Source organism: Akebia trifoliata, chromosome 8, assembly GCF_017979445.1.
Source record: "Akebia trifoliata isolate Shusen 1 chromosome 8, ASM1797944v1, whole genome shotgun sequence".
In the NCBI taxonomy this organism is placed as follows: Eukaryota; Viridiplantae; Streptophyta; class Magnoliopsida; order Ranunculales; family Lardizabalaceae; genus Akebia; species Akebia trifoliata.
This window is the reverse complement of record NC_141382.1, coordinates 22,226,890-22,253,858: the sequence shown is the minus strand read 5'-3', so window position 1 is coordinate 22,253,858 and position 26,969 is coordinate 22,226,890. Positions and strand designations below refer to the sequence as shown.

The window sequence follows — 26,969 nt, the reverse complement described above, 5'->3', positions numbered from 1 at the left end:
GATGTGATTTTAATTCAAAGAAGGGTTGTGTAAGAGGGTGATTGATGATATTTTGGGAGGGTATGGGAGATGATGCCATATGTTAAAATGGGTGGAAATGAAGGGTTGAGATGAATTGATGGGAGAGTATGAGTGTTTGATTTGAGAGGAGGAGTGTGGGTTTAGATTGTAAGTATGGGTTTTGATTGTAGGTATGGGTTTTGTAAGGAATGATGAGGGTAAATTAGGGGAGATATAGGTTAGGGGTGTGGGTAGATTAGATTTTTTTAGAGAAAAGGTGATGGGTTGATGTGGATAGATTAGGGGTAGGTATAGGTTAGGGGTGTGGGTAGATGATGTTTAAAGAAAAGGTGATGGGATGGTTAGTGGGATGAGGGAGGTGAGTTAAGGTTGTGACATGTGTCCCACCTTGATGATGGTGTTGATTGGTTGTGATGTTGGATTGGATTGAGAATTGGGCTTGGGTATAATGTGGGGTTGAGCTTAGGTTGCAGGTTGAATAAGAATAGATATGGGTTGAGTTGAATAGATTGAAGAGTGTAGAAAGGTGGTGAGGAATTGGGGTCCATGGGCCATGTGGGAAGCCTTAAGCCATTTATTGAAAGAAATGGAGTTTTTTTGAAGGTTTGGGCTTTGGGGGTGGAGCGGTGAGGGTAGAGGAAATGATAGGAGTCCAAAGTCTCATTTGTTTATTTTATTCATTTTTTTAGAGATTTTTAAAAATATTGGATTTGATCAAAATGCCATATGTTGGCAAGTTGGGCTTTTTAGGTCAGTTGGCGGGTTTTATTGAAAATCGGGTATTTTTGGGTTTGGGGTGGAGCGATGAAGGTGGGGGTGCGCCAATTCTTTTTGATAGGCTCGTTAGACCATTAAGAGGTCTTAGGGGACTCGGTTCGATCAAAATGTCATATTTGAGTGATTCGGGCTCTTGAGGCCCGTTGGTCAATTTTATTTAAAGTTTGTTATTTTTTGGGCCCTTTCAAATTGGGGTGTCTACAGCTGCCCTATTTTGTAGAAATTACGTGCAAAGAATAAACTAAACCCCTATTTGTACCAGTCGAAAAAAATTTATAAAAAAAAAACACGACTTCGGATTACCGATTGAATTGATGAATTTTGTGGAAAATGACGACTCAAGCACAGGGTCTAACAGAGTTTTGCCTTATTAATTCCTTGATCTTGATGGCGCGAAGCTCGTATGAGATCTTGGATTTGATGAAAGTTTTGATGAGTTTTGAAATTTGGATAATTTTGATCGTGTTTTGACAAATCGGAATTGAGTGCAACTCGAAAGTTTTTTTTTTTTTTTTTGATATCTTACTCTATTTCTACCATAAGTTAACCATCTCAATTCATGCATTGTCCCTTGTAATGACGCCTTTGATCCTTTCAACGATGCAAGCAATAATGTTGTTAACAGTTGCCACAGATCCAAGAGAGAGTTTTGTTGTTGGAGTTGAATCAACCAAGATTTGAAGGCAGGAAGGCTACATAGTCTAAGTCACCCCCATTTAGAACCACATTCATTGCAACAATATCAACAGCAGCATAAAATACGAAAAAACCTATTGTATCGGTGCTACTTTCTTGCAATATCAACATGTTGTTCTAGTTGGCTTTTGAAGTATTTACTCATTGTAGAGATACGCAGTTACCAAGATCTTAGCCATTAGCAGTGTGTGTCATTCCTTAAACAACACCATTAGAAAGGATATCCCAATCATTACGAGAAGTCTCATTCTGGAAGAAATCAAAGACTCTCTTTGGTGGAACAGGAAGCTAGAAAGAAGTGGCTGCACTTAGCACAATACCAGGAGATCGACCAGGGTCGTCTATGCTTTTTCTAGTCGTGACCCTCACATCTTCAGCTCCACTTCCTGATAATGCGGTCCATGTGTGAGTGGTAGAAGCACTCACACCAGAACAGAACTCATCACTATTATCTCAGCTAGCTTCAACATACTCTTTCACCCTTCTTGATTCATTATCACACCAATATCTCTAGCTGGCATGTCACTAGCCATAACACTTGCAAGAAGTTCGCACTGTCGATCTATGATAGCAACACATCGCTTTGCTCCAAATCCAAGGTCAGAGTTAACTAGCGATTTATATGTAGTGTGAACTGCTTTGTCATCCACGACCCATATGACCTTGGAGCAGCCATTTGGCATTTCTTAGATAAAACAGTCTGATGGCCTTCTTCGACATCTCAATATTGGGCTAGGACGCAAATGATCCAAGGAAACATCGACAACCATCCAACTCCCCTCGACATGTTGCTTACACTACCTTACAAAAAAACTTTCTCGAGTCGGAACTAAAGGTGAAAGGACTTGAAATTCTGTTGTCATCACTTGAAGAGCTCCATTATAGTTTCCTACTACGTTGGTTGATAGGATTTCTAGAGTCATGGCTCTTGAAATAATGTTAGAAAATATATTCGACCATTGATTCACATCCATGAGGATCTTAACAAGGTTATTGTAATTCATAACAACGGCAGTTTCTTGAGAAGCTTCTGACTTCAAGCCAAATGGTTTTGGCCCTATTCCCCTCGGGAATGTTTGCATATACTCAGCTTCACTTAGAATCTCATAAGCATGATCAAGGCTATGCACCCACAACGGTTCCCCTAGTTGGGCCATTCTTATAAGTTCTTCCATTACTACAACTACAAGCTCGATGATCAATGGTTTGTCTGTCTTAGTAGGCCCGGAGAGTGATCTCAGGAGGGGCTTGTTCAGGATCCTTATTTTGATACATTTGTGTCTTACCTGGTGAGTCGTGATGCTTCAGATGCTGAGGGGGGTGACGATGGGGCAAGCTGCTTGAATTCATGCCTTGGAAAAGAGATTTGATCGAGACGTGTAATTGGCACCATATATTTTTGTATTTTCTTTTTGTGATGTGAAACTTTTAAAATGAAAAGAAAATAGGTTTTTCACTTACTTGGCCTCAGGTGTATCTATTGCTTTAAAAACATGAAGTTTGAATAAGTCTTAGATTTTTCATCATCGACCAAAATATTAGTTTTGAAAACGTTTGGATTTTTGTGATTTGTCTTTGTCGAATAAATATTGAAGATGCAGAATATGAATATTTTTGACAAACCTTTATTACTTCGATGATTTATGTGTTTTTGCCAACTATTGAGGATATAGATGTTAGTACCTCTTTGGTTCTTTTTAGAGTCATCCCCAGTGTCCCAATACTGGGTGAATATCGATTAAGTGTGAGACTTGGGATTTTGGAAAATTTTTACCGTTCACAGTTTATACTCATGCGGGCCAGGAGTTAGTTTTTTTTTATTTTTTTTTACTCATTTTGCCCCTGGCGCCAGTTACGATTTTCACCAGACCCGGTTTCCACATTTTTACGCATCGACGCCCTTTTGGAGTTTTCATCGTGCCGGTGACTTTGATCTTGCCATAGTCTGATTTTTTTACTCATAGCGCCTTTTCAGGTTTTCACTATGCCCTTGCAGACTATGCTTGTATATTTTTGGATTTTTATATTACAATTCTCATTTGGAGCCTCTGTGTCTTTGTGGCTTGGTGACTCAAGTTGAGCTGCGAGATCAGTGACTCTACTCTTATAGTGGCACTCTTTCTTGAGTGATCAATCTAGATTCTCCTCTTGAGTTTGCTGATGAATATTCATGGTTCGACAACTCAAGTTGAACCGCGAGATCGGCTACTCTACCCTTCGAGTACTTTTTTTTTTCAAATATCTGATTTGGACTCCCCTCTCGAGTCTTCCAACGACTAATAAGACTCAACATCTGAATCAAATTACAAGATCATTGGTGCTACCATTATCATTGTGAAGCCTTAGAATGTTCCCTGATTCGAAAGGACTTTTGGTGGGATGAAACGTTGGCTTAGGTTAGGGGTAGTGGAATAAATACAAAAAGTTTAAAATCTAGATCTATTTTTGTTTTGAAAAGGTGATCTATGTTTCCTCCCAGCGTCTCTCGAACTTGTTTAAGTTGGAGATTTGGGTCGAACTAAAAATCAAGTGTTATATTTTTTCATTTTTTTTATTTTTGATTTTGTTTTATTTTTATTATTTTTTTTTTTTGTATTTTTAGCCTTCACAGTTTATCCTCATGCGGGCTAGGAGTACTTTGATGCTTTGATTTTTTTTAATTTTTTTTGTACTATTGACTTGCCCTAGTTTTAGGTTAAGAAATGAATATGATGACTTAAAAGGGTTGACTAGAGTTAGATAGTTGTTTTAGGATAACAAAAATGGTCTTTTATCATCTCAGGGTCGAATCTCAAGCATAATACTTCTTGACAGTATTAGCATTAATCGGTTGCGAGAAGACTTGTCCATCCATTTCTGTGAGAATCAGAGCTCCTCCCGTCATTACCTTTTTCACGATAAATGGTCTCTCATAGTTTGATTAGAATTTTCCCCTGGCGTCTTCTTGGATTGGCAAAATTTTCTTCAAAACAAGGTCTCCTAGCGAGAAATCTTTAGGTTTTACCTTTTTATTGTAAGCACGAGCTATTCGCCTTTTGGTAAATTTTCCCATGATAGATAGTTGCAAGCCGTTTCTCCTCTATTAAGTTCAATTGATCGAACCGAGCTTGAACCCATTCTATTTCATCTAATTCTGCTTCTTTTAAGATATGGAGGGAGGGAATCTCAACCTCGACGGGGAAGACTGCTTCCATTCCGTATACCAACGAGTACGGAGTTGCTCCAGTCGAGGTTCAAAATGAAGTCTGATAGGCATGAAGGGCAAAAGGCAACATGTTGTGCCAATCCTTGTATGTAACATCCATTTTCTCGATGATTCTTTTGATGTTTTTGTTGGCTGCCTCAACGACTCCGTTCATCTTGGGTCTATAGGGTACAAAGTTATAATGGGTGATCTGAAAGTCTTCGCACATCTTAATCATATCCTTGTTCTTGAAGTTCTTGGCATTGTCCGTTACTAATCCGCTGGGAAGCCTATATTGACAGATGATGTTATTCTTGACAAACTTCAATACATTGCTTTTGGTGACATTGGCATATGATGCAGCTTCTACCGATTTTGTGAGGTAATCAATAACGACCAGGATGAAGCGATGTCCATTTGAAGTTTTTGGGGAAATCTGCCCAATAATGTCCATGCCCCAAAGTGAGAAGGGCCAAGGAGTAGTCATCCTGTGCAATTCTAAAGGTGGAGCGTTGATCTTATTGACATAGATCTGGTAGAGATGACATTTACGAACGTGCTAATAGCAATCGTTTTCCATTGTAATCCAATAATATTCCATTCTCATGATCTTCTTGGCAAGTATGTGACCATTCATGTAAGGTCCACAAACTCCACCATGTACCATCTCGATCAATCGTTTAGCCTCTGCTTCTACAACGCAACGGAGAAGAACTTCGTGATGTGATTTTTTGAATAAAGTCTCGTTACTTAGGAAAAATTGATCTGCCAATCTTTGAATGGTCCTTCGTTCATTTACCGTTATATCTGACGGGATGATTCGATCTTCTAAGTATGCCTTGATGTCTGAATACCACGATTTCTCCTCGAACTCTGCTATATCCATTGGTAAACAATAGGCTGGTTCATCTTGGATGCCAATTTTGATAGGATCAATGACTAGGTCCTTTGAAATACTGATCATGGAAGCAAGCGTAGCCAATGCATTTGCAAACTAATTTTTGGCTCGTGACATATAAGTGAATGAGATCCTGGTGAAGTTTGAGCTCAGTTCTTCCAAGTACTCATGGTAAGGGACTAATCTTTGTTCTCGAGTCTTCCATTCTCCAATTGTCTGATAGACCACTAGACTTGAATTTTTGAATACATCGATTTCATCCACTTCCAAGTCGATTGCTGCTTTTAAACCTGCGATACATGCTTCATACTCTACCTCGTTATTGGAACATTGGAATTTCAATCGGATAGAAATTGGAACATGAGATCCATCCGACTTGATCAAAACTACCCCTATTCCATTTTTTTTTATTTGCAGCTCCATCGAAATACATCTTCCAACTTTGCTCTTTGTCACTACTTCAACTTCTGTCAATAGGATGGCCTCATCTGGGAAATTCATCTTTAGTGGCTCATAGTCAGTAAGAGATGCTTAGCTAAGAGGTCGGCAATAGCTTGTCCCTTGATGGCCTTTTGAGTGACATACGTGATGTCGAACTCAGATAATAGTAATTGCCATTTTGCAGTGCGACCTGTCAATACTAGCTTCTCGAAGAGATACTTGAGAGGGTCCATTCGAGCGGTAAGCATAGTTGAGTAGTTGAGGAGGTAGTGGCGCAATCGTTGAGATGCCTAGACTAGTGCACAATAAGTCTTCTCAAGCGTCGAGTAATTTGCCTCATAATCGGTGAACTTCTTGCTAAGATAGTAAATGGCTTGCTTTTTTTGACCTGACTCGTCATGTTTCCCCAATACACACTCCATAGACATTTCTTGCACTGAGATATACATTAATAAGGGTCGTCCTAGTGTAGGAGGAACCAAGACTAGTGGATTAAGCATATATTTCTTTATCTTGTCGAAGGCTTCTTGCCAATCCTCGTTCCACGCTTTAGGTACATCTTTTCTCAGCAGTTTGAAGACTGGTTCTCAGATAGGCGTGAGTTGCGCAATGAATCTGCTGATATACTGTATTCTGCCCAAAAATACTTGACGTCCCTTCCTGACACTGGTGCTTTCATCTCAAGAATATACTTGGTCTTTGTTGGATCTATTTCGATGCCTCTTCTACTAACGATAAAGCCTAACAATTTGCCTGATGTTACCCCGAAGATGCATTTTGCGAGGTTGAGCCTTAGACTGTACTTCCTTGGGTGATCGAATAACTTTCTTAAGTTTATCAAATGATCTTCCTCCAAGTTAGAATTAGCGATCATATCATCTACATATACCTCCATTTCTTTGTGTATCATATCGTGGAATAAAGCCGTCATTACACGTTGATAGGTTGCCCCAACGTTCTTGAGTCGGAATGGCGTGACTTTGTAATGAAAAGTGTCCCAGGGTGTGATGAATGCTGTCTTCTCCTGGTCTTCTTCTACCATTTTTATCTGATTGTAGCCTGAGAAACCATCCATGAATGAGAACATACCATAGCCTGCTGTGCTATCTACTAGAGTGTCGATGCGGGGTAGTGGAAAATCATCCTTAGGACTGACTTTGTTCAAATCCCAATAATCGACACACATTCGTATTTTCCTATCCTTCTTTGGTACCGGAACGACATTGACTAGCTATTCAGGGTACATGGAGACTGCGAGAAATCCTGCTTGGAATTGTTTCATCACTTCGTCTTTGACTTTGAGTGTCCATTCTGCCTTGAGTCTTCTCAACTTTTGTTTGATTGACTTGCTCCCAGGAGCGATCGACAGCTTATGAACGACGAGATCTATGTCTAAGTCCGGTATATTTCTATAGGACCAGACGAAGATGTCTTGATAGTTACGCAGTAGTTCAATCATTTCTTCTTTCTATTGAGGGGTTAACAAGATTCTGATTTTTACAACACGTGGGTCATCTTCAGTACCGAAATTAACCAAGTCTGTATCCTCAATGTTTGGCTGAACACCTTTTTCATGTCGTTCTAGAAGGTCCTTGATTTCTTTAGGAGGATATTCCACTTCGTCCTCAGACACTTCCTCGATTCCTATGAGACCGAAGTCTAGTTCGAGATTGAAGTCATATTCATCCTTTTCATATTCTGTTCTGTCCAAAGGTCCATTCAATTGAGACAAATTCCTTAAATTTTGAACGTTTTTTTTAATTTTTGAAAGATAACTATTTTTTTGAGATTTTGAAAGCTTTTTTATTTTTTTTTATTTTTTGCAGACTTTTTGATTTTTTTGATTTTTGAAGAATTTTTTATTTTTTTTATTTTTGAGCACTATTCTCTGGACATCTGAAATAAGAAGAGCAATCATGCATTAGTAAAGATAAGGAGCCCTCAAAACAGTCTTTACCCGAGGACGAGGGCTCATTATGATCCTCAGGCAAAATAATTTTGCCTAACGGCATTTTTTTGGGAGGCCTCAATGGTTTCGAGGATTAAAAGAAATTCTTCCCAATTGTTCAAGGTTTCCCCTTCTCTAAGGGGGTGGATGAGATGAGAAAGTGATTTGTTGAGTGGTTTGGTCGGTGGTTCGGAGACGACCATGATCTCTAATTGGTAGTTGTCAGGGTCGGGCTTAGGTCCTCCTAAGTTGGGTGGAATGACGACTGATACCCAGTCAATGCCGATGGGGAAATGTGATTCATTTTCTTTGCTTGAAGTGAATTCCACTTTTGCAGGTTCTCTCGTTATTTCTGGTGGACTTTCATTGGAATCCTCTTTGAATAGAACATCAATGCCCTCCACGAGGGATGGTTGGGACTCAACAATTGAGTCTCCTTGACTGTGCTAGGGTTTGAAACTCATTGTTTTCTTCTATCTGGCTGGCTTTGTTGACAATGGTTCTAAAAAATTGTCGGGTCTGATTTGTGATTTCGAAAAACTAACACTGATATGAGGAATCCTACCCAGATTCTAGACATTATGCTCACGATTTTGCTTTCTGACTAACCCGAGTTCCCCTTTTTGGTCATTCATTTCCATAATATCTTTTTTTGTGGGCCTGAATCCCAAACCAAAATAAGGAGTATGTTTCTTTGCTTCAATTGGCGTAACTTTCCCTTTTCCATTCGGTCCTAAACCTTGCTTGGGTCGATAACCTACTTTTTTTAAGATCCGGCCAATCATCAGATTTTCCCTTGATAGTTCTGCCTTCACCTTCTCTTTCCCTTTTTCAATGTGGTTAATAGCAGCAAACTGATAAGAATGATATAAGGCCTTGTCTTTCGTCATCTCTATGTCAATAAAGGGGACGTCTGGAGCTCTCCCAGCTGGAATCAAGTTTTTTGCTAGTACAGATATCATCCTCTGCCCCATAATAAATTTGACTTTTTGGTGCAAAGAGGAAGGCATTACCCCAGCAATATGGATCCATGGCCTGTCCAGCAGCAAGTTGAAGGTTGTAGGTATCTCCATGACCTCGAATGTTACCTCGAAAGTGTAGGGTCCTATATTGATTGGTAAATCTATCTCTCCCAGAGAGTCACTTCTCGAGCTGTCGAAGCCTCAGATAACCTTATTATTGGGTTTAATACCAGTCCACATTAAGTTTTCAAAAGGTTTCGAGAGGACAGACATTGAGGGCTGAACCATTATCGATTAACACCCTAGCAACCATCATGCCCTTGTATGATATTTAGTGGCCCGACGTGCCCCCGTCCTTCTGGCACGAACTCACTTTCTGTGAAGACGATGGGGTTGGGAACCATGATTTAACCCACTGTTTGTTCTAACTATGTTGGCGAAGTAGTTGTAGGTACATGTGATTTTCCCAAAATTTTCAACAGTGCTTCTTGATGTTCTTCTGACTTTTGTAGCAAACCTAGAATGCTGATCTGAGCCAGCTGTTTGTTCAGTTGATCCACGATATTGTGCTCACTCTTGCAAATGAGTTTAATGAAGTCTGATGCTTCACTGTCTGTCACTTTCACCATTTTTTCTTCTTTGCCCTCTTCGTTTATCTTACCATTTCCCTTTTCCTTTCTTTTCTCCTCATCCATTGTTTCTTGTCTGATGTTTATCCCTTTTACTGGCACTCTTTGGCACCTTCATATTTTTTCATGTGACCAATGCCAGCTACCATTGCCTTCTTCATCGTCTTGACCCTTGCTGATGTGGTGATAATGGTCCCATAGCTACAGGGGACTGCTTGGTTAGAGTTGTATGGAAATGATTTTGGTAAGTGTATGGTGATTGGGGATGGATCAGGTTTTACATTGGGAATAAGAAGTAGCGATTGTGATTTGGATGTCGTAGTGATGGGAGAAGCTACTTGAAGAGTCGATGGAGTGTATGGAATGACGAGTGGTGACGTAAGGATGAGGTGTATGGTATATGAAGGGGGGTCGAGTCATATTTTGAGGATTTGGCAACGTGTATGGTATGATGAGAGGTGGCCTGGCAGAAGTATTTTTACCAGTGGGATGAATGGTGAGATCAGCCATTCTAAGTGGCGGTTGCGATCTTTGAGGTGGGTTTGTTGTGTACTGGTTGATGGTGCAGACTGTTGGTATCTATGTTTCTTTTGTTAAATGGATCCTGATTTTCGACCCAATGGGAGCTATCAAAGTTGATGGGTTAAAATCGGATTTCCCAAGAATGACATTTACCCTATGCCCACTGTCCCCTCCATTGTGGGTAGGTAGGGGGTTTTGATTGATGTTCTGTTGTTGAGTAGGGTTTGCAGGTCCATCCAGTATGAGTGTTTTCTTATCTATCAAATTTTGCACCTAGTGCTTGAGTTGCCAGCATTGATCTATAGAGTGCCCTAGTACACCCATATGAAAGTAACAAAACAAGCTGGGGTTATACCCTGGTCCGTTCGCAGCCTCTGGAGTTGGTGGTCGTTTTGTGAGGTACTCTCCCCTGAGCAAGATCGACAGTAATTCTGTCAGCGTCATAGGCAATCTGGTGAATATCCTGTTGGGCCGTACTTGTTGATTTTTTTCATACTATGGTGTTGGTTGTGCTTGTGGAGGAACTGTCCGAAAGGGATTCTACGGTGGTGGAGCCCAGGCAGCTCGAAGTACTGGCGTCCAAGGGACTTGTGGTGCCTGTGGCCTCTGAACTGGTGCCTGAATGAAAATAGGTTGGCTGGGTTATACATTGTTGACTTGAGTTTCCTCTTTCTTTTTTACAAAAGGCACTGACTTCTTCTGTGCTTATGTCCCTGCTGCTGCACTCAGGGCTGTGCAGTCAAATATTAAACCGGTTCGGATCCCATCCTTGACTCGGTCTGCCTGTTGAACAAGATTGTAGAAAGTGCCCGAAGTATGCCCCACCAGATGGGTATAGAACGAATGTCCCAATGTAGAGATAAACATGGTGTTCATCTCTTGTTCAGTCATAGCGAACCTTACTTGGGAAGCTGACTCTCGCTACCTTTGGACGCATTCCTTCATTGTTTCCCTCTGCTTCCTCGTTATTCTAGCCATATCATTCTGGTATAGTCCCACATCCGTATTGAACCGATAGTTGTGCCAAAACATTTCAGCTAAGTCCTGCCAATTTTTGATAAGTGTATGGTCCAATAGGGAGAACCACTTGAGGGCTGGCCCCATTAAACTTCTTTGGAACAACTGCACCAGTAGCCTGTCATCTTCACCGTATTGGCACATAGATCTGCAATATAGTTTCAGGTGTGACAATGGACACCCCACTCCATTGTACTTTTCGAACTCCAGACATTTGAACTTGGCTGGCAACTGTGCATTGGGATAAAAGCAGAGGTCCTTAAATCGAGTTCCGCTCATGGTGTTGTGGCCTTTCATTCTCCTCATTTCCTCTTGAAGGGACTCGATTTGTTGGGCCATATTTTCATCTGTCGCACTTTTGGCCTCTGTGGCCCTATACTCACACTCATCATCAGGAATGACTACCGGGTGTGGTCGATTCTGTGGAATGTAGAGCGGGGGCCCTTGGTATTTCGGTACTGCTAAAGGCAAAGTAGTCTGTGGTCCCTGCTGAGGTTGCTCGGGTAAGTCCTGAGTTGACCCCTATGCATGGTGCTACATTGTTTGGGCTTATATGATGCTAGCATTGGCTAATACGGCACTTACCATCTTTTCTTGCCTCTCAATTATTTTTAGTAACGTTGCTATTCTGGGATCAACCTTTGACGTTTCAGCTACTGTGGGTTGTGCAGGTTCGGAAGAACTCATGGTGATGGTGGAAGATCTGAAAAATTACGGAGGTTCCTCTGGCTGCTTATATTTCTTTCGTTTAGCCACCTTTGGGTACAGAAAACCAAGTATTACTATCTTATTTACAAAAAGGAAAATGCATGACGTTTTATTAGGTCGAGTAAAGTTATTTATTTTAAAGTAAACGAGTTTTAAATAAAAGAGTTCTTCGGTACGGAGCCGACATTAATGCGAAGTTGGCATCAACACGGGGCTGGCAAAACATTTTGAAAAAGAATTAAATCAGCCGGACCTGGCATCGACACGGAGTCGGTAAAATTAAAAATGCATTCCATCAGCACAGAGTTGGTATTGACACGGAGTCGATAAATTAAAAACAAATTTCATCAGCACGGAGCTGGCATTTACACGGAGTCGATAAAAATATTTTATCAGTACGGAGCTGGCATCAACATGGATCCGATAAAATTTAAAAATGATTTCATCAACACGGAGCTGGCGTTGACACGGAGTCGGTAAAATTAAAAAATTTTCATCAGCATGGAGTTGGCATTGACACAGAGCCGGTAAAAATTAAAACGATTACATCAGCATGGAGCTGGCATCGACACGGAGTCGGTAAAATTAAAAATGATTTCATCTACACGGAACTAACATCAACAGGGAGTCTATAAAATGAATTTCACCCGCACGGGAGTGGCATCGATACAGAGTCTGTAAAACCTTTGAAAAATGAATTCCATCAGCACAGAGCTGGCATCGACATAAATTCCGTAAAATATTTTTAAAAAGAAATTACATCAGCACAGAGCTGGCATCGACACAGAGTCGGTAAAGCATTTTAAAAAAATTACATCAATCGAAGCTAGCATCGACACGGAGTCGATAAAATTGAAAAATGATTTCATCAGCACGAAGCTGGTATCGACATGGAGTCGGACGAACATTTTTTTAAAATAATTACATCAGCCGGAGCTGGCATCGACACGGAGTCGATAAAACTAAAAAAAGAAATTGCATCAGCCGAAGCTGGCATCGACACGGAGTTGGTGTGACATTTAGATTTAACTGAAACAAGTTGAGTTGTTTGGTTGGTTGTCATCCTTGTTAGATCACTGATGGGTCATGGTTTTGATTCAAAATCGGATATGGGTCGTGGACCCAATTTGAGATGGATATGGATCGTGGACCCATTTGAGGTGGATTACCAATTGTTGTGTTACCCCTTTGATAACATTTTGGTGAATCCTGATATTGAATTTTGACACCAACCCATTAAATAATTCACTTATGCAATGATTATTCACAAAGAAACTAAAGGAAATTTTATTGGACTATTGAAAATTATTTGACAGATAAGATTTTCCTTGAATAACTACTTTCAATAACTCTGAGTTATATTTTTTTACATAGACGCTTGGCTTTGTTTTGATCGTCATCAAGATTGTTAGGACAATTAGGCTTGCTTCTCTTGGTTCTAACGATTGGCTCTTTGAACTCTGCTGGTCCATCTGGATATCCTAAGGTGCGCTTGTTCCAAGCTTTCTTAATGATATGCACTAACTTTTACGTCAATGGTTCGGAAGAAAAGAATTCTTTGGGTTGAGGCAGCAAAAACTCTATAGGCATGTCGTATTGTTCTCGTATTAAGGCAGGTTGGTAAAAAGACGATCGCAAAGCCACATATAAAGTAGGTGAGGGCTTCCTTTGAAATCCCTTCCCTCACCATTTTTTAGGGCATCTAGACTTGAGAAGGTTTCAGCTAAAATGAGAGGTACAGGATTGGCTTTTCTGGAGAGTTGGGAAGCTATGTCTATGAAGGACTCAGGGACAGTTTGACCCTCACTTTTGGAGGTCAATATGTATTGGGCTAAGATTCCTAAACACAATCGATAGTCTCTAGTGACTTGCCAGGCTTCTGGTTTATATTGATGGGATGACTGCGGGAGTGGTATGGACTCAATAAGGGTACTAAATCCAATCTTACGTTACAAACTAAGGCCTTGGCTTCTTCTTTTGAAATGTTTAGGCCTATGATGAGGTCACCGGAATATCCTGTCTTCAATGAAGGTCTGACTAGAGGACCTGAAGTAGATATCCCCATGATGCCACAATAATCTTCATGAGTAGGACACAAGTACATATGCCAAATGTGGAATATGTGAAGATAAGGGTTCCAACACTTAGCCATGGTGCACAAAAGGTTTTAATCTATCTCAAACTCGTAGAAGTACAGGGCACATCTCAACATAAATTTTCCAAAGTTGAATTTCCCTACGATGTGCATCCCCGTGATGGTTGTTTTGACCAATTGGTCGATTGGGTTATTGCCTGCAGCTAGCATCCTGAGTTGACATAAAAGAATATTTCAGTACATTTCCAATGTCCATGCATAACATATATTTGTAAGTCTTTTATTTTATTTTTATAAATCATTTTTCCTTTTCTGAAAAATATTTTTCTTATCTTGAAATGGGTTGGGACTCGAATTAGAGAACTTGAATGCCATTTCGACTTAAATGGTCCGGTCCATCGTGATCGTTAAATCAAGATAATCTGGGTCATTATGCAACGCTGCCATACTTAAAATGGATTCTTTATTGGGTTGGTGCACCCATTGATATAATAGTTTTGAAAAAATGATTTGATTATCTTGAAGACAAAACTGTAACTTCCTGATCTCAATAATTTGTAATGTCCATTTCTAAAAAATAACCCAGGAACACCCACGATAAGTTCGAGTCATGACCTATGAGGAGGTTTTTAGACTCTAGGTTTACTATGTGCAATGCAATTTATCTAGCCACCCTTGCCCAAGTGCACCTATATACCTCTCGAGCGTACTCAATCAGACGGTATGTGGTGACTTGGTTTGATATACCGTATACGTGATAATCTAAGACTCCAACTCACAATCTCTGAAGTCAAAAATAGCCAATTTAATCCCCAGTTAAGAGGTGACGCACGATGCTGAGGAAGGGCACTCTTAAGTCACCTCTCGTCTAGAATAAACGTCGTCTACCCCCCTAGTACCGTAATACATCGGGGCAGGATCTCGCTTAGGCATTGATTTTGTCCAAGAAGTGCAATTGGTAAACTCAAATTATTTTGATATACCATATAGGTACGAGTCTAGGGTTTCAGCTTTCATAAATGGTTTTCACATCCCACGAGGGGACCGACAACATACTAGTATTACGTTGTCAATCGGGACAAGTGACCGTGCAGCTTACAATAGAACAAAGGCTTAGGTCACTCCAACATGGGTGCATCGATATACCTTTCAGAATCACCAGATCAAACGGTACTGATGCCCCAGTTTTATATACCTTACAGTACGTGATTGGAGTTGTGATTTTCATGAATGACGTCGCATCTCCGAGGAGACCAGGCCACGCACTAGTGCCACATTGGCTATTAGGGACATGCAAACGTGCACTACAATAAAGTAAACGTGCTAGTGGTGTGTGCAAATAGGATAGGGTGTGCCCGAGGCATTTTCTATATGAATGGGCCTCTGTAATTGGTCAACAAAGATAACACATCTATAGTTAACCATCAACAAATTTTTTTATTTTTTATTTTTTATTTTTTTTAAACGAATGAATTAATCATAAAAGGACTTCTCTTTTATTTTTCGTCCAACCAAATATCGTTTTGAATTTCCATTTTGATCAATTAAAAAGTGGCGAGTGGTACGTCTTAAGTTTAACAAACAGTGATGCATTTGACATTTTGAAGCTTTAAAACTCAAAACAAAAATAAAGTCCAAGAGGAAAGTTGCCAAGACTGACGTGAGGAACAAACTGAGAAAAAAAAAATTTAATGATAAATTTTTTCTTTTAATTTTTTTTTTACACATTTTGAGGCAAATTGCCTCTAGTTTTTGGCTTGGGCCAAAAAAAAAATTTCTTATGTTTTTATTTTTATTTTTATTTTTATTTTGTATCCATATAAGAAGCATAACGGAAATATTAGCGGAACGGATAGTAAACGGCCTTGAAAACTGATTCTGATTGGTCAAAATTTTGCTGATTAAGTCACATTTGAAAGAAAATTTTGTTCTACCCCAAATCAATATGCTATAATGGTTAATCGGAGATCAGACGAGAAAGTTACAATCAGTTTAAGTTCGACTATCCATTTGTTTTTTTTTTTTAATCATTTTGAGGCACATTGCCTCTGGTTTTTGGCTTGGGCAAAAAAAAAGTCTTTTTACCATTTTTTATATTTTTTTATGATATGCATGCTTAAAAGAAAATATAATCGGATAACTAAAGAAAACAAATTGATTTTTTTTAATCCAAGGGAGTAAATAGAGAAAAAGAAACTCACCTAAACAACGAATACAACAAATAATATTTGCTTACAAATAATATTTGCTTGCAAATAAGAATATTTTATATATATATATTTTTTTAAATGACCGAGTTGACACAAGGGTAGAGCCTTCCTTCCCCAGTGGAGTCGCCAAGCTGTGGACACGTGATTTATTCAATTTTGAATATATCATCCACTTTGGGGGATTTTGGAGTCACCACCATTCATATTTGAAATGGGTGTAAATGGTTATCCAGATTGCATTATTTTTGAAAAATCATGTTTTTTTTGCATTTGATTACTCTCATACGGATATAGCTCATTTGGTCCAACCTTTGATTTTAGGTAAGGGGACTCATTTTATGGATAAGGGAAGGTGTTAGGCACCCTACTCCATCCACCATGGTTGTAACCTCGGATTCGGTCCATTTTGAAAATAAAAATAAAATAAGAAAAATAATCGAAAAATCTGATATGTGCCCTCAAGTATGAGGGGCTTTGATGTTGGTTCAAACCATTAAGGGCACCCTTATTGAAAAAGGGGCCCTTTGATGGTTCAAACCATAGTAGTGTGTGTGAAGATATGTAGAAAAGGATGATAGAAGAAGAGAGTTGGAAGGGTATTTTTTTGTCCAAACCCACCTTGCTCCTTTGTTGACTTTCTTTGACTTTTCTTGATTAATCCCTTTGACCTTCTTGGATTTGCTTGAGAAGAATTTAAGAGTTGAGAGTTGAAGGTAATGGAGGTGAGTTGAGAGTAGTGAGGTGAGTAGAGAGTTTTTTTTTAGAGAGTATTTTTCTCAAATTTTCATTCGGTAATGAGAGTTGAGAATGAGGGGGGTTTTATAGAGTTTGAAAGTTATTTTTAGGGGTAAGATGAGGTGAAATGCAGAGAAGTGGTAGAATGGTGTGGGGTTTAAGAGAAAATTGGAAGTAAATTAGAGACGATTGAAGAGCATTTGTGTAAGAAGGGTAAATGTGTTGTTTTACAACCCAAATGGGTTGGATCTTTCAACCCATTTAGGTTGAGTATTAGATGGAATAAAATAAATGAGAGTGGTTGAGAGGATGAGATTTTGTAAGAGAGTAATTAATTGGTGAAGTGAGTTAAGGGGATGGGATTTTAATTAAAAGAAGGGTTGTGTAAGAGGGTGGTTGATGATATTTTGGGAGGGTATGGGAGATGATTCCATGTGTTAAAATGGGTGGAAATGAAGGGTTGAGATGAATTGATGAGAGAGTATGAGTGTTCGAGAAGAGGGGTGTGGGTTTAGATTGTAGGTATGGGTTTTGTAGGGAATGATGAAGGTAGATTAGGAGGAGGTATAGGTTAGGGGTATGGGTAGATTAGATTTTTTTAGAGAAAAAGTGATGGGTTGATGTGGGTAGATTAGGGGTAGGTATAGGTTAGGGGTGTGGGTAGATGATGTTTAAAGAAAAGGTGATGGGATGGTTAGTGGGATGAGGGAGGTAAGTTGAGGTGGTGACATGTGTCCCACCTTGATGATGGTGTTGATTGGTTGTGATGTTGGGTTGGGTTGAGAATTGAGCTTGGGTAATGAGTTGGACTTGGGTATAGTGTGGGGTTGGGCTTAGGTTGTCGGTTGAATAGGAATAGATATGGGTGAGTTGAATGGGTTGAAGAGTATAGAAAGGTGGTGACGAATTGGGATCCATGGGTCACGTGGGAAGCCTTAGGCCATTTATTGAAAGAAATGGAGTTTTTTTGAAGGTTTGGGCTTTGGGGGTGGAGCGGTGAGGGTAGAGGAAATGATAGGTGTCTCAAGTCTCATTTGTTTATTTTATTCATTTTTTTAGAGATTTTTGAAAATATTGGATTTGATCAAAATGCCACATGTTGGCAAGTTGGGCTTTTAAAGTCCGTTGGCAAGTTATATTGAAAATTGGGTATTTTAGGGTTTGGGGGTGGAACGGTGAAGGTAGGGGTGCACCAATTCTTTTTGGTAGGCCCGTTAGACCATTAGGAGGTTTCATGGGCTTCGGTTCGATCAAAATGTCATATGTGAGTGATTCGGGCTCTTGAGGCCCGTTGGCCAATTTTATTGAAAGTTTGTTATTTTTTGGGCCCTTTCGACTGAGGGCCTGTTCAAATTGGGGTGTCTACACCGAGCATAACCTATTAGAATCCATACACAAAGACAAGTTTACAAATCAAACTCCTAATCAGGCATAAAAATTCCTTGTTGAACTAGTTGAAAATGCTCAAAATTGGACTACCAACTTAGGAGACTATGATAGAGAGGATATGAGAGCAAAAAAACCAAACATGTATAAGGTCAAGTTTGACCCCGATAATGTGTGTCGCTACTGAGACATCAATATTATTTTTCCTATACGAGAGTTTCGATTATTTTGTCGAGAGTTGTCCCAGCATACTAGTAGTATAGGCCGAACAAGCTAATGATATTGGATCATATAACACCTATAGAAAACCCACTTACAAGTCTTACAGTCAAACATATCATCTTGACTATCTTCCATTCCATATGACAATTCCCTAGTCAAACAATTCATAACCCAAGAGAAACTACCCCAAAGGGACAATATGAAATAGAAAGTCAACCAGGTCTCTCTAATGACTCGGTTCAAGTAGTCCACATTTTATGTTCTGGAAAACTAGTAGATAATCAAATACATGGGCCTAAGGAGCAAAATGAGTCTCTACCAAAAGAAAAGACCCTGATTGCACATGTTATAGAAGAAGATGACCAACAAAAGGAAGCATCTTCACTAGGTGAAACAAAATTAGCCATTCCCAAGGCCCCATTCTTGCATAGATTTATAGAAAATATAAAAGAGAAACAGTTAGCAGGGATTTTTGAAGTGTTTAAAAGCGTTTAGATCAATATTCCTTTCTTGGATGCAATCTTACAAAATTCCTTCTTATGTTTAAATTTTCAAGGATCTCACTACCATAAAAGAAAAACCCCTGTGCCAAGTGAGGTTGTGATGATAGCTCAATCTTCTTGTTTGATCCAACGGACAACTATTCCAAAATTTAAGAACTATGTCTATCCTACCATTTCTGTGCATATCGGAGATACCATGATTGAGAAATGTTTGTTAGATCTAGGGGCCAGTGTGAACCTTTTGCCCTTTTTTGTTTATGAATAATTAGGTTTGGAGGAACTCAAACCCACGGATATAACGTTAAGCTTGGTAGACATATCAATCGAGGTTCCCAAAGAAGTAGTGGAAAATGTGATAATCAAGGTTAAATACTTTTACTTCCCTATTGATTTTGTGGTTTTTGACACTGAACATGTCATCAACCCAAATAGCCACGTTCCTGTCATCTTGGATAGACCATTTGTTGCAATCAAATGTAGTAACGTGATCATGACCCTAAATGTTTAGAGACATGAAAGTTAAGATGAATGTCTTCCATAACAAATTCCAATCCATAGACATGGATGATTTGGAAGAGGTCAACATTATAGATAGCCTGATTAGTACCACATTCAAATAAGTGAGAACGTTGACCCACTAAAAGAGTACTTACGTTAATTCGACCTTGATTTTGATGTAGAATAATCCATCAAGGAGATAAACTCCTTATTAGAATCCGTCCCTGAGATGGATTTTCAAAAATGGCACCCAAAAGTCGAGAGTCTCCCCATTACCTCATCTCCACCATCAGTTGGAGAGACTCCCACACTTGAATTGAAACATTTGCTAGAAACGTTTACATATACGTTCATAGGAGAGGCCAAGACCTTTTATGTTATTATCTCGCCAGACTTAGATAAGTTGCAAGAAGAATAGTTACTTGATTTTCTACATGAACATCATGAAGCTATAGGTTGGACCAAAGCTAACATCAAGGGTATTAGTCCCTCTGTAGTTATGCACCAAATCCACCTTGAAAAAAATTCCAAACGTTCGAGAGAACCACAGAGGCTACTGAATCTGGTTTTACAAGAAGTTATCCAAGAGGAAGTCCCAAATTACTAGATAAAAGCATTATATATCCCATCTCATATAGCAAATGGGCTAGTCCAATTCAAATTATCCCAAAGAAGTCTAGTGTCACAGTCGCGACCAATCAAGATGATGAACTGATACCTACTTGCATTCAAATTGGGTGGTGAGTTTGTATAGACTATAGGAAGTTGAATACCATGACAAAAAAAGATCACTTCCCTCTCCCATTTATTGACCAAATGCTCCAGCGTTTAGCTAGACATGCCTATACTACTTTCTTGATGGACATTTGAGTTATAATCAAATCCTGATTACTCCAGAAGACCAAGAAAAGACAACATTCACGTGCCCCTTTTGGATATTTTCTTATTGTCGCATGCCTTCTAGACTATGCAATATACCTGCCACATTTCAATGGTGCATACTAAGTATTTTGTCCGATATGGTAGAACAATTCTTGCAAGTCTTCATGGACGACTTCTCTATGCTTGGATCTAGCTGCAAAAATTGTTTGAATAATTTGAAAAGAATATTAGCTAGATGTTGAGAAAAAAACCTGATGCTTAATTGGGAGAAATGCCATTTCATGGTAACTGTGGACACCCCAATTTGAACGAGACCATACTCTAAAGGGGCCAAAAACAACAGTTTTTCAACAAATCAAAGGCTCAAATCACAAAAAAATTTGACATTTTGATCTAATCAAGGCCCCTAAGACCTCCAAATGGTCTAATGGACCAACCCAAAAAGACTCGGCATGCTCCCATCTACCCCGTTCCACTCAAAATATCGATTTTTCAAACAAAGTTGGCCAACGAGCCTCGAAAGCCCGAATCACTAAAAAGTGACATGTTGATTGAACCGAGGCCCCTAAAATCTCCTAATGGTCTAGGGGGCCCACAAAAGGGGTTTGACCTACCCTACACTTTTCCAACCTTCACCGCTCCGGCCTTGTATCTAAGAATACTTGAATGCTCGATAAAATTATCCAACGGGCCCAAAAAGCTTGATTTGCCAACATGTGGCATTTTTTATCAAACCAATGATTGCAAAAATCTCAAAAAAAAATTAAAAAAAATTAAAAAAAGTGAGATTTGGGATGCCTACCCTTCCTCTACCTTCATTGCTCCATCCTCCAAACCCACAAATACCTTAAACCCATTTAAAGCCCATGAACCCTCAATTTTCCAAAAACCAATAATTAATCCCATATCACCTAAATCCTAAAACCAACCCATCCTAAAAAATCCAACCCAAAACACAACCCTACCCAATCCAAAATAACTTACAAACAATCTATAAAACCTAAGTCCAATACTACAAATCCCACAAGACATTACCCATATCCAATTCATTATCCAACCCACAACCCTAACCCATAAACCATCATCCACATCAAATCAATCACCAATTTATCATTAAAAGGTGACACATGTCATCATCCCCTTTCACCTTCCTCATCTAATCACCTACCCCTATCACCTTTCTTTAAACAAACCTATCATTTCTCTCCAAAATCACCTCAACCCATACCCTACCCTAACCTAACCTATCACCCTTCTCTAACACCATCAAGCACCCACATCATAACCCATATCCTCTACACCCTAATCTATCCTCATTCTCTAGCACCATCAACCACCCACACCACAACCCATATCTCCTACACCTTAACCTATCACTTTCCCTAAAACCCTCCACCAACTTACATCACAACCCACACCTCCCATACTCTTCTCTCTAATCAAACAACTACCATCACCAATCAACACACCTGATCACCTCATTCTCTTATCATCTTTGCCACATGTCATCATCCCCTCAATTATCCCAAAATCCAATCAATCAACCTCTTACACTACCCATCCCCCTAAATCTAAACACCTTATCTCTTCCATCAACCTAACACTCAATCAAACACCTAACACCTTACACCCCCATTCTCTCCATCAACCATCACTCACCTCATCTCACCAAACACTCTACCCAAATGGATTTGGATAAGATCCAAATCATTTGGTTCAAAATACAACCCATTTCCCTCATTACACAACTATCTTCCCTTCCATTTTAAATTTCATACCCTTCATCTCTAAAACCCATGCCATTATCCAATCTTCCAATCCTTTACCCCATTATATCCTTAAAATATCTCTCTAAGACCTATAAATACCCCATCCACTCCTCCAAAATGGTTACCAAGTCTTACTAATTCTCATTCACCAATTCTCACTACAAAAAATCCACCCAAGTCTCACAACATTTTTCATTATTTATCAAATCAATGTAAACTCATTTAATGCCAAATCATTTTTCAACTTTTTAAATTTATTTTATCATTCAAAATTAAAAATTACAAAATTTGGATTAAAATGATGTCTTGACAGTGGTACAGGACTGAACTGGCGAAACCACAGGGTTCTTATGGCACTTAGCAGTGGCACCGCTAGTATTGTCGACAGCTCTTGGTGAACTGCACGAAAACTATTTTTTTATATTGTTTCGTCTGTTCTTTGATAAAATGTCTTACCTAGATATAAATTGTTATAAAGCTTGTTTAAAACAAATCGAACACATATTTCTCATAAATTTGAAATAAAAGAAGAAAATGTGAAGTTTTGAAACAAAATTGCAAATTTGATAAAAATTCAAAATGCATTTTTGAAATTTACGATTATTAGTAAGAATTATAAGCCCCCTACCTATTTTTGGTGGTTAAAAGCAAATAATACAACAAAAATTCAAGGCAAACATGGTTTTCACTGCAATTGACATTCTTTTTGGCCTCTAATCATTTGGTAAGTACTAAATTCTCTTTGGCTAAAGTATTTATCTTCTGTTACATTTCCTCCTACCATTTCCTTATCTCCTTCATCTGAGTTACCAATTGGCTTTCCGCGATGGGAACAATAAGAGGGGCTTATGGTTGGTTGTTGTCGAAATGAGTTGATGTCACCATCCTATCTTTCTCTTTCTAAAAAGAAGATGAAATCGAATTGAATGTTTTTATTTGTTTCCCAAATATGGCACCAAAAATGTAGAGGTTATTCTCAATTACCTCTAACAACTCAACTTCTTTGCTCCGTTGAATGCTCCCTACTCTTCCGACTGAATGGTGATGATATGGATCCTGCCAAAATCCTTTGGTGATCAAGTTAGCTCTTAGAAAATAGTAATGAACTCTCAATCTCTCCAAAAATGGTTGATTCCCTACCTTTTGGGCCGCTTCCTCTATTTATCGTGTTCCCCATAGATCTTCTCAGAATAGAAGTCTCTTGATGATCCCTGATCTTTAGGGATCTTCATATGAGAATCCCTTGTTTTTCGAGGAACTTATCTGATCTAGAAGGAGTCCATGCAGATCCCATCGCCCCCCCCCTTTTAAGATTCTTGGGATATCCTACCAAATCAGGAGGTTTAGGAGATTTGGTGTTTGCCATGTAACTCTACCCTACTCTATTTACTATGCAAAGCAGGGTGGATACTCTACCCTACCCTATGTCTGGGCTTGGCTTACTTAGGTACCACTCTGAGTAGAATAGAACTGCTTTGCTCAATCCGTCTATTCTACCCACATCTAGACACGTATAGGGTCCAGATGCATTACAACTTTTACCTTCTATAGTAAATTATTATTAAAGGGTGATTAGAGATAAGAGAAATAAATTTAAAATCTCTAAAATTTGTTGGAGGAGAGAAGTATTGTAAACCAGTATCTTCATCTTGTTTGGCAACTAAACCAATCAAAAGTTAATTTTTTTAAAAAAAAAATTAATTTTATTTTGAATTAAATTATATGAAAAATAGCATCGTCCAAAGTTAAATAGAGATCGATCTTTTGAATATTTGCCTAGAATTTGTTTCTAATGGAGGTTCTTTGCCTTTACTTTTTTGGAAATGATTTCTACAAGTGGCATCAAAGTGTAGTTGGGATTTTCTCTCGGTCATGTTTTAATTAATTAAAACTTGCCCTTTAGTTTAGTCTTCGTGTTTGGAAATGATCAAAACCATTGTCTGATGATCGAATTGACAAAACCGTTAGGTGGTGATCAATATGATAAAAAAGATAATCGTGTTTATAAAACCATTATAGTATATGAATATTTTATTTATTATTTTGTACCAGTCTAAGGTTATAAGATTAAATTAGCGATTTTGAATCCAAGTTTAGTTAATTAATCATGTGAATAATCTTAGATCATATCACCAAAGTAGATTGCTTTGATTGATTGATTTAATTGGTTAATCTTAAATTTATTCTTTTCGGTTTTTAGTTAAAAAAATCAAATGGTTTTATAAGTTGGTTAAACTTTTTTTGATTTGTTGATCAATTCGTCGATTCTTATTTATAATTAATTCGTTATGATGGATTAACTGTTGATCTATTGGCTATAATATTCTCTCTTTTTTTTTTTCCCAAGAGAGGATTTTTACTCAAATTAGGTGTTTTTAAATTATTTGATTCATTCATTTCGACATGCTCAATCAAATCAAGATAACAAAATATTCATTTATATCAATGATTGTAAGACTGGCTGGACCAATCATTAGATAATCAATCCAAATCCAACTTCAAAACTTTGAATATCTGTTGGACTTAAGGTTTACTAATTTCTGGGACCCTTATTGACGGCTTTCCCTGAAAATGATTTTTTCAAAATAGATTTTTCATAGATTGAAGTGTCCACAAACGGAGATTAGATCAGATGAGAAATCAAGTTGTTGCTGGGGAAGATTATCAGCTAGCTATGAATTGGTATTTCTATGGAATCCGTGCAACACTAGGATTATATCTTTTAGAATCATGTGAATCTTGATAAGGCTAGGAACATGTATAATTTATCATTCCCTTATCCAATCAAAATCATTTAACATTTATTTTAGATGAAATGAAAAATAGAAAAACCTCTCATCATACAATCTCTAGCTTTGGCACCAATCACACAATATAACACACGAGCACACGAATCGATCTCGCAATAAAATTGACTTAATGTGTTGGGAGAGTACGTGACATACATCCAGAGTGCGACCTTAATGGAAGTGGTGGCTTACTCGAAGCCCTTAATGTTGCCTGAATCCTAGCTGATTCAACTCGGAATTGTGGGCCAAGACGTTGCTGCTCGGTTACAAACTTCACTGGGTGTGGCCCTACATTCACTGCTTTCTCACATTGACAGCTTAACAACCCATTCCCCTTCCATTTACTGTGACTCCCAGCAACGACATCGAAGGAGAAATTATTTGAATCAATCCGATCAAACATGCTAATCTCCTCGAAGTCTGATGTCTCAGCAATTAAGAAATTTGAGATGCTTGCACGATCAAACCCCTCAGCTGTTGTAACACTCCAATCAATACTTGCCTCGCTTGGTGCATAACACTCTGTTGGTGTCAATGTGTCGTCGAAGCTATTTTGCAAACGTGTGACTCCTGCACCATTTCTAACAAAACCGGACGTCTCATCAAGAGAATCTCGTTTCGTGGACATCGGGTATGTTTTCATCAGAGTCGAGAAGTTCTCAAGCTCAAATAAATCCGAGCTTGCATCGCTCATAACATCATCTTCTACTGATGCCATTGGTGTCATCGGGCTCATTGGAAAGGCGGAGTTTAAAAGATTGTTCTCTTTCTGAAATGGCATCGACGCACGCCTTTGAACTTCTGTTGATTTCCTTTTAGTTAACTCATCTGATGGTTTGAAGATCTCTAATGAGACCCTTGGTTGACGTTCGAGTTGACTAACCGCTTTCCCTCCAATAAATCTCAATTCTCTGGCAGCTGAAGTATTTAATATAGGAAATGAAAACCCACCAGCAGAGGGGACAACCCCGCGGCCGATCACCCCCGGAAAATGGGTTTCCGGCAGATCAGTCTCATTGGTTGATTTACCAACACAAATTTCCTCTTCTTTGGAACATTTTTTCTTGCGATTCAAACAAGTTTTAGACTTAGAATTCAAGTGAGCTGGGCTTTTGAATTCAGATAATTTCTCCTTAACTTGAACAGATTTCTTACAGAGGCAAGGACATTTTGGTTTAAAAAACCATTTGGATGATGACCCATGTTTTTTCTTCCCATCTAAACGAAGATTTCTCATAGAAACTGCAATTGAACCAGGAGGTTTTGAGAGGAGACCAGACTGACTATTCCAACTAGCTTCAGATGGAGCTGTTGGAGTTGCATTAAAAGAACTTGTTCTGTAATTGCTTCCACAACCATCTGCAGATGACACAGAAGAGAACCTTGATATGGTGCGGAAACCATACCTCCTACCGACATCTATACATACAGGAGAAGCCTTTTTGGTCCCCTTCTGATCCTTGATTTCATTGAAATATCTTTCGGCTTGAAATATGCTGATCTCTGTGTCGGTGGCTACTGGTTTGAGTGCTTGTGGTTGGAGATATGAAGAGAAAGAAACGTCTAACAACTGGGGTTTTGGTGGAAATGGGATGGAAGGAAGAGAGGGAAGATGGTCATCTTTGAAGGTGGGTAGTCGAGATAAGCCTCCATTAGAGGTTTCAGCTGTTCCTGTGAACTTTTCCATATCTCTTTCACAAGTACAGAAAGCCTGGGGAAATTGTAATTGATACCAAGACATCAGCCTTCGAATTTCCTTCTTATAGTAGTTAGTACATGTAGAATTAGCTCCGTGAATCACTCTTCCGTACAGTAACTAATTTCTAAGGGTGGCGCAATATTTGCACACATCTAAAATGTACCCATCTAGAAAGAATAATGGCTGGAACCTCATACCGCACTTCTCGACGTGAATATGGATCACAAACATATCTCCAAAATGAAGCACAAATTTGATTTATTTACCAAAATCGAACACTATACATCCTTATTTTTGAAAATGGTAATTTACCATTTTTCGAAAATACATTTTACCGAGGGAAAAAAAAGAGTCTGACCAGTAAATTCATTATTTTTA

General features: G+C 38.8%; 1 protein-coding gene and 1 pseudogene across 1 annotated transcript; both read right to left on the bottom strand.

The window, feature by feature from the left end:
• Positions 1-1,355: 1,355 nt before the first annotated feature.
• LOC147396388 (homeobox-leucine zipper protein ROC2 pseudogene) lies at positions 1,356-5,564 on the bottom strand (annotated as a pseudogene).
• A 19,294-nt stretch (positions 5,565-24,858) lies between these two features.
• Positions 24,859-26,727, bottom strand: LOC147396387 (protein PHYTOCHROME KINASE SUBSTRATE 4-like). Its single transcript, XM_086451198.1, has one exon. The coding sequence runs from the start codon at positions 26,631-26,633 to the stop codon at positions 25,020-25,022; it is 1,614 nt and encodes a 537-aa protein (XP_086307324.1). The 5' UTR covers positions 26,634-26,727; the 3' UTR covers positions 24,859-25,019.
• Between the last annotated feature and the right edge of the window lie 242 nt (positions 26,728-26,969).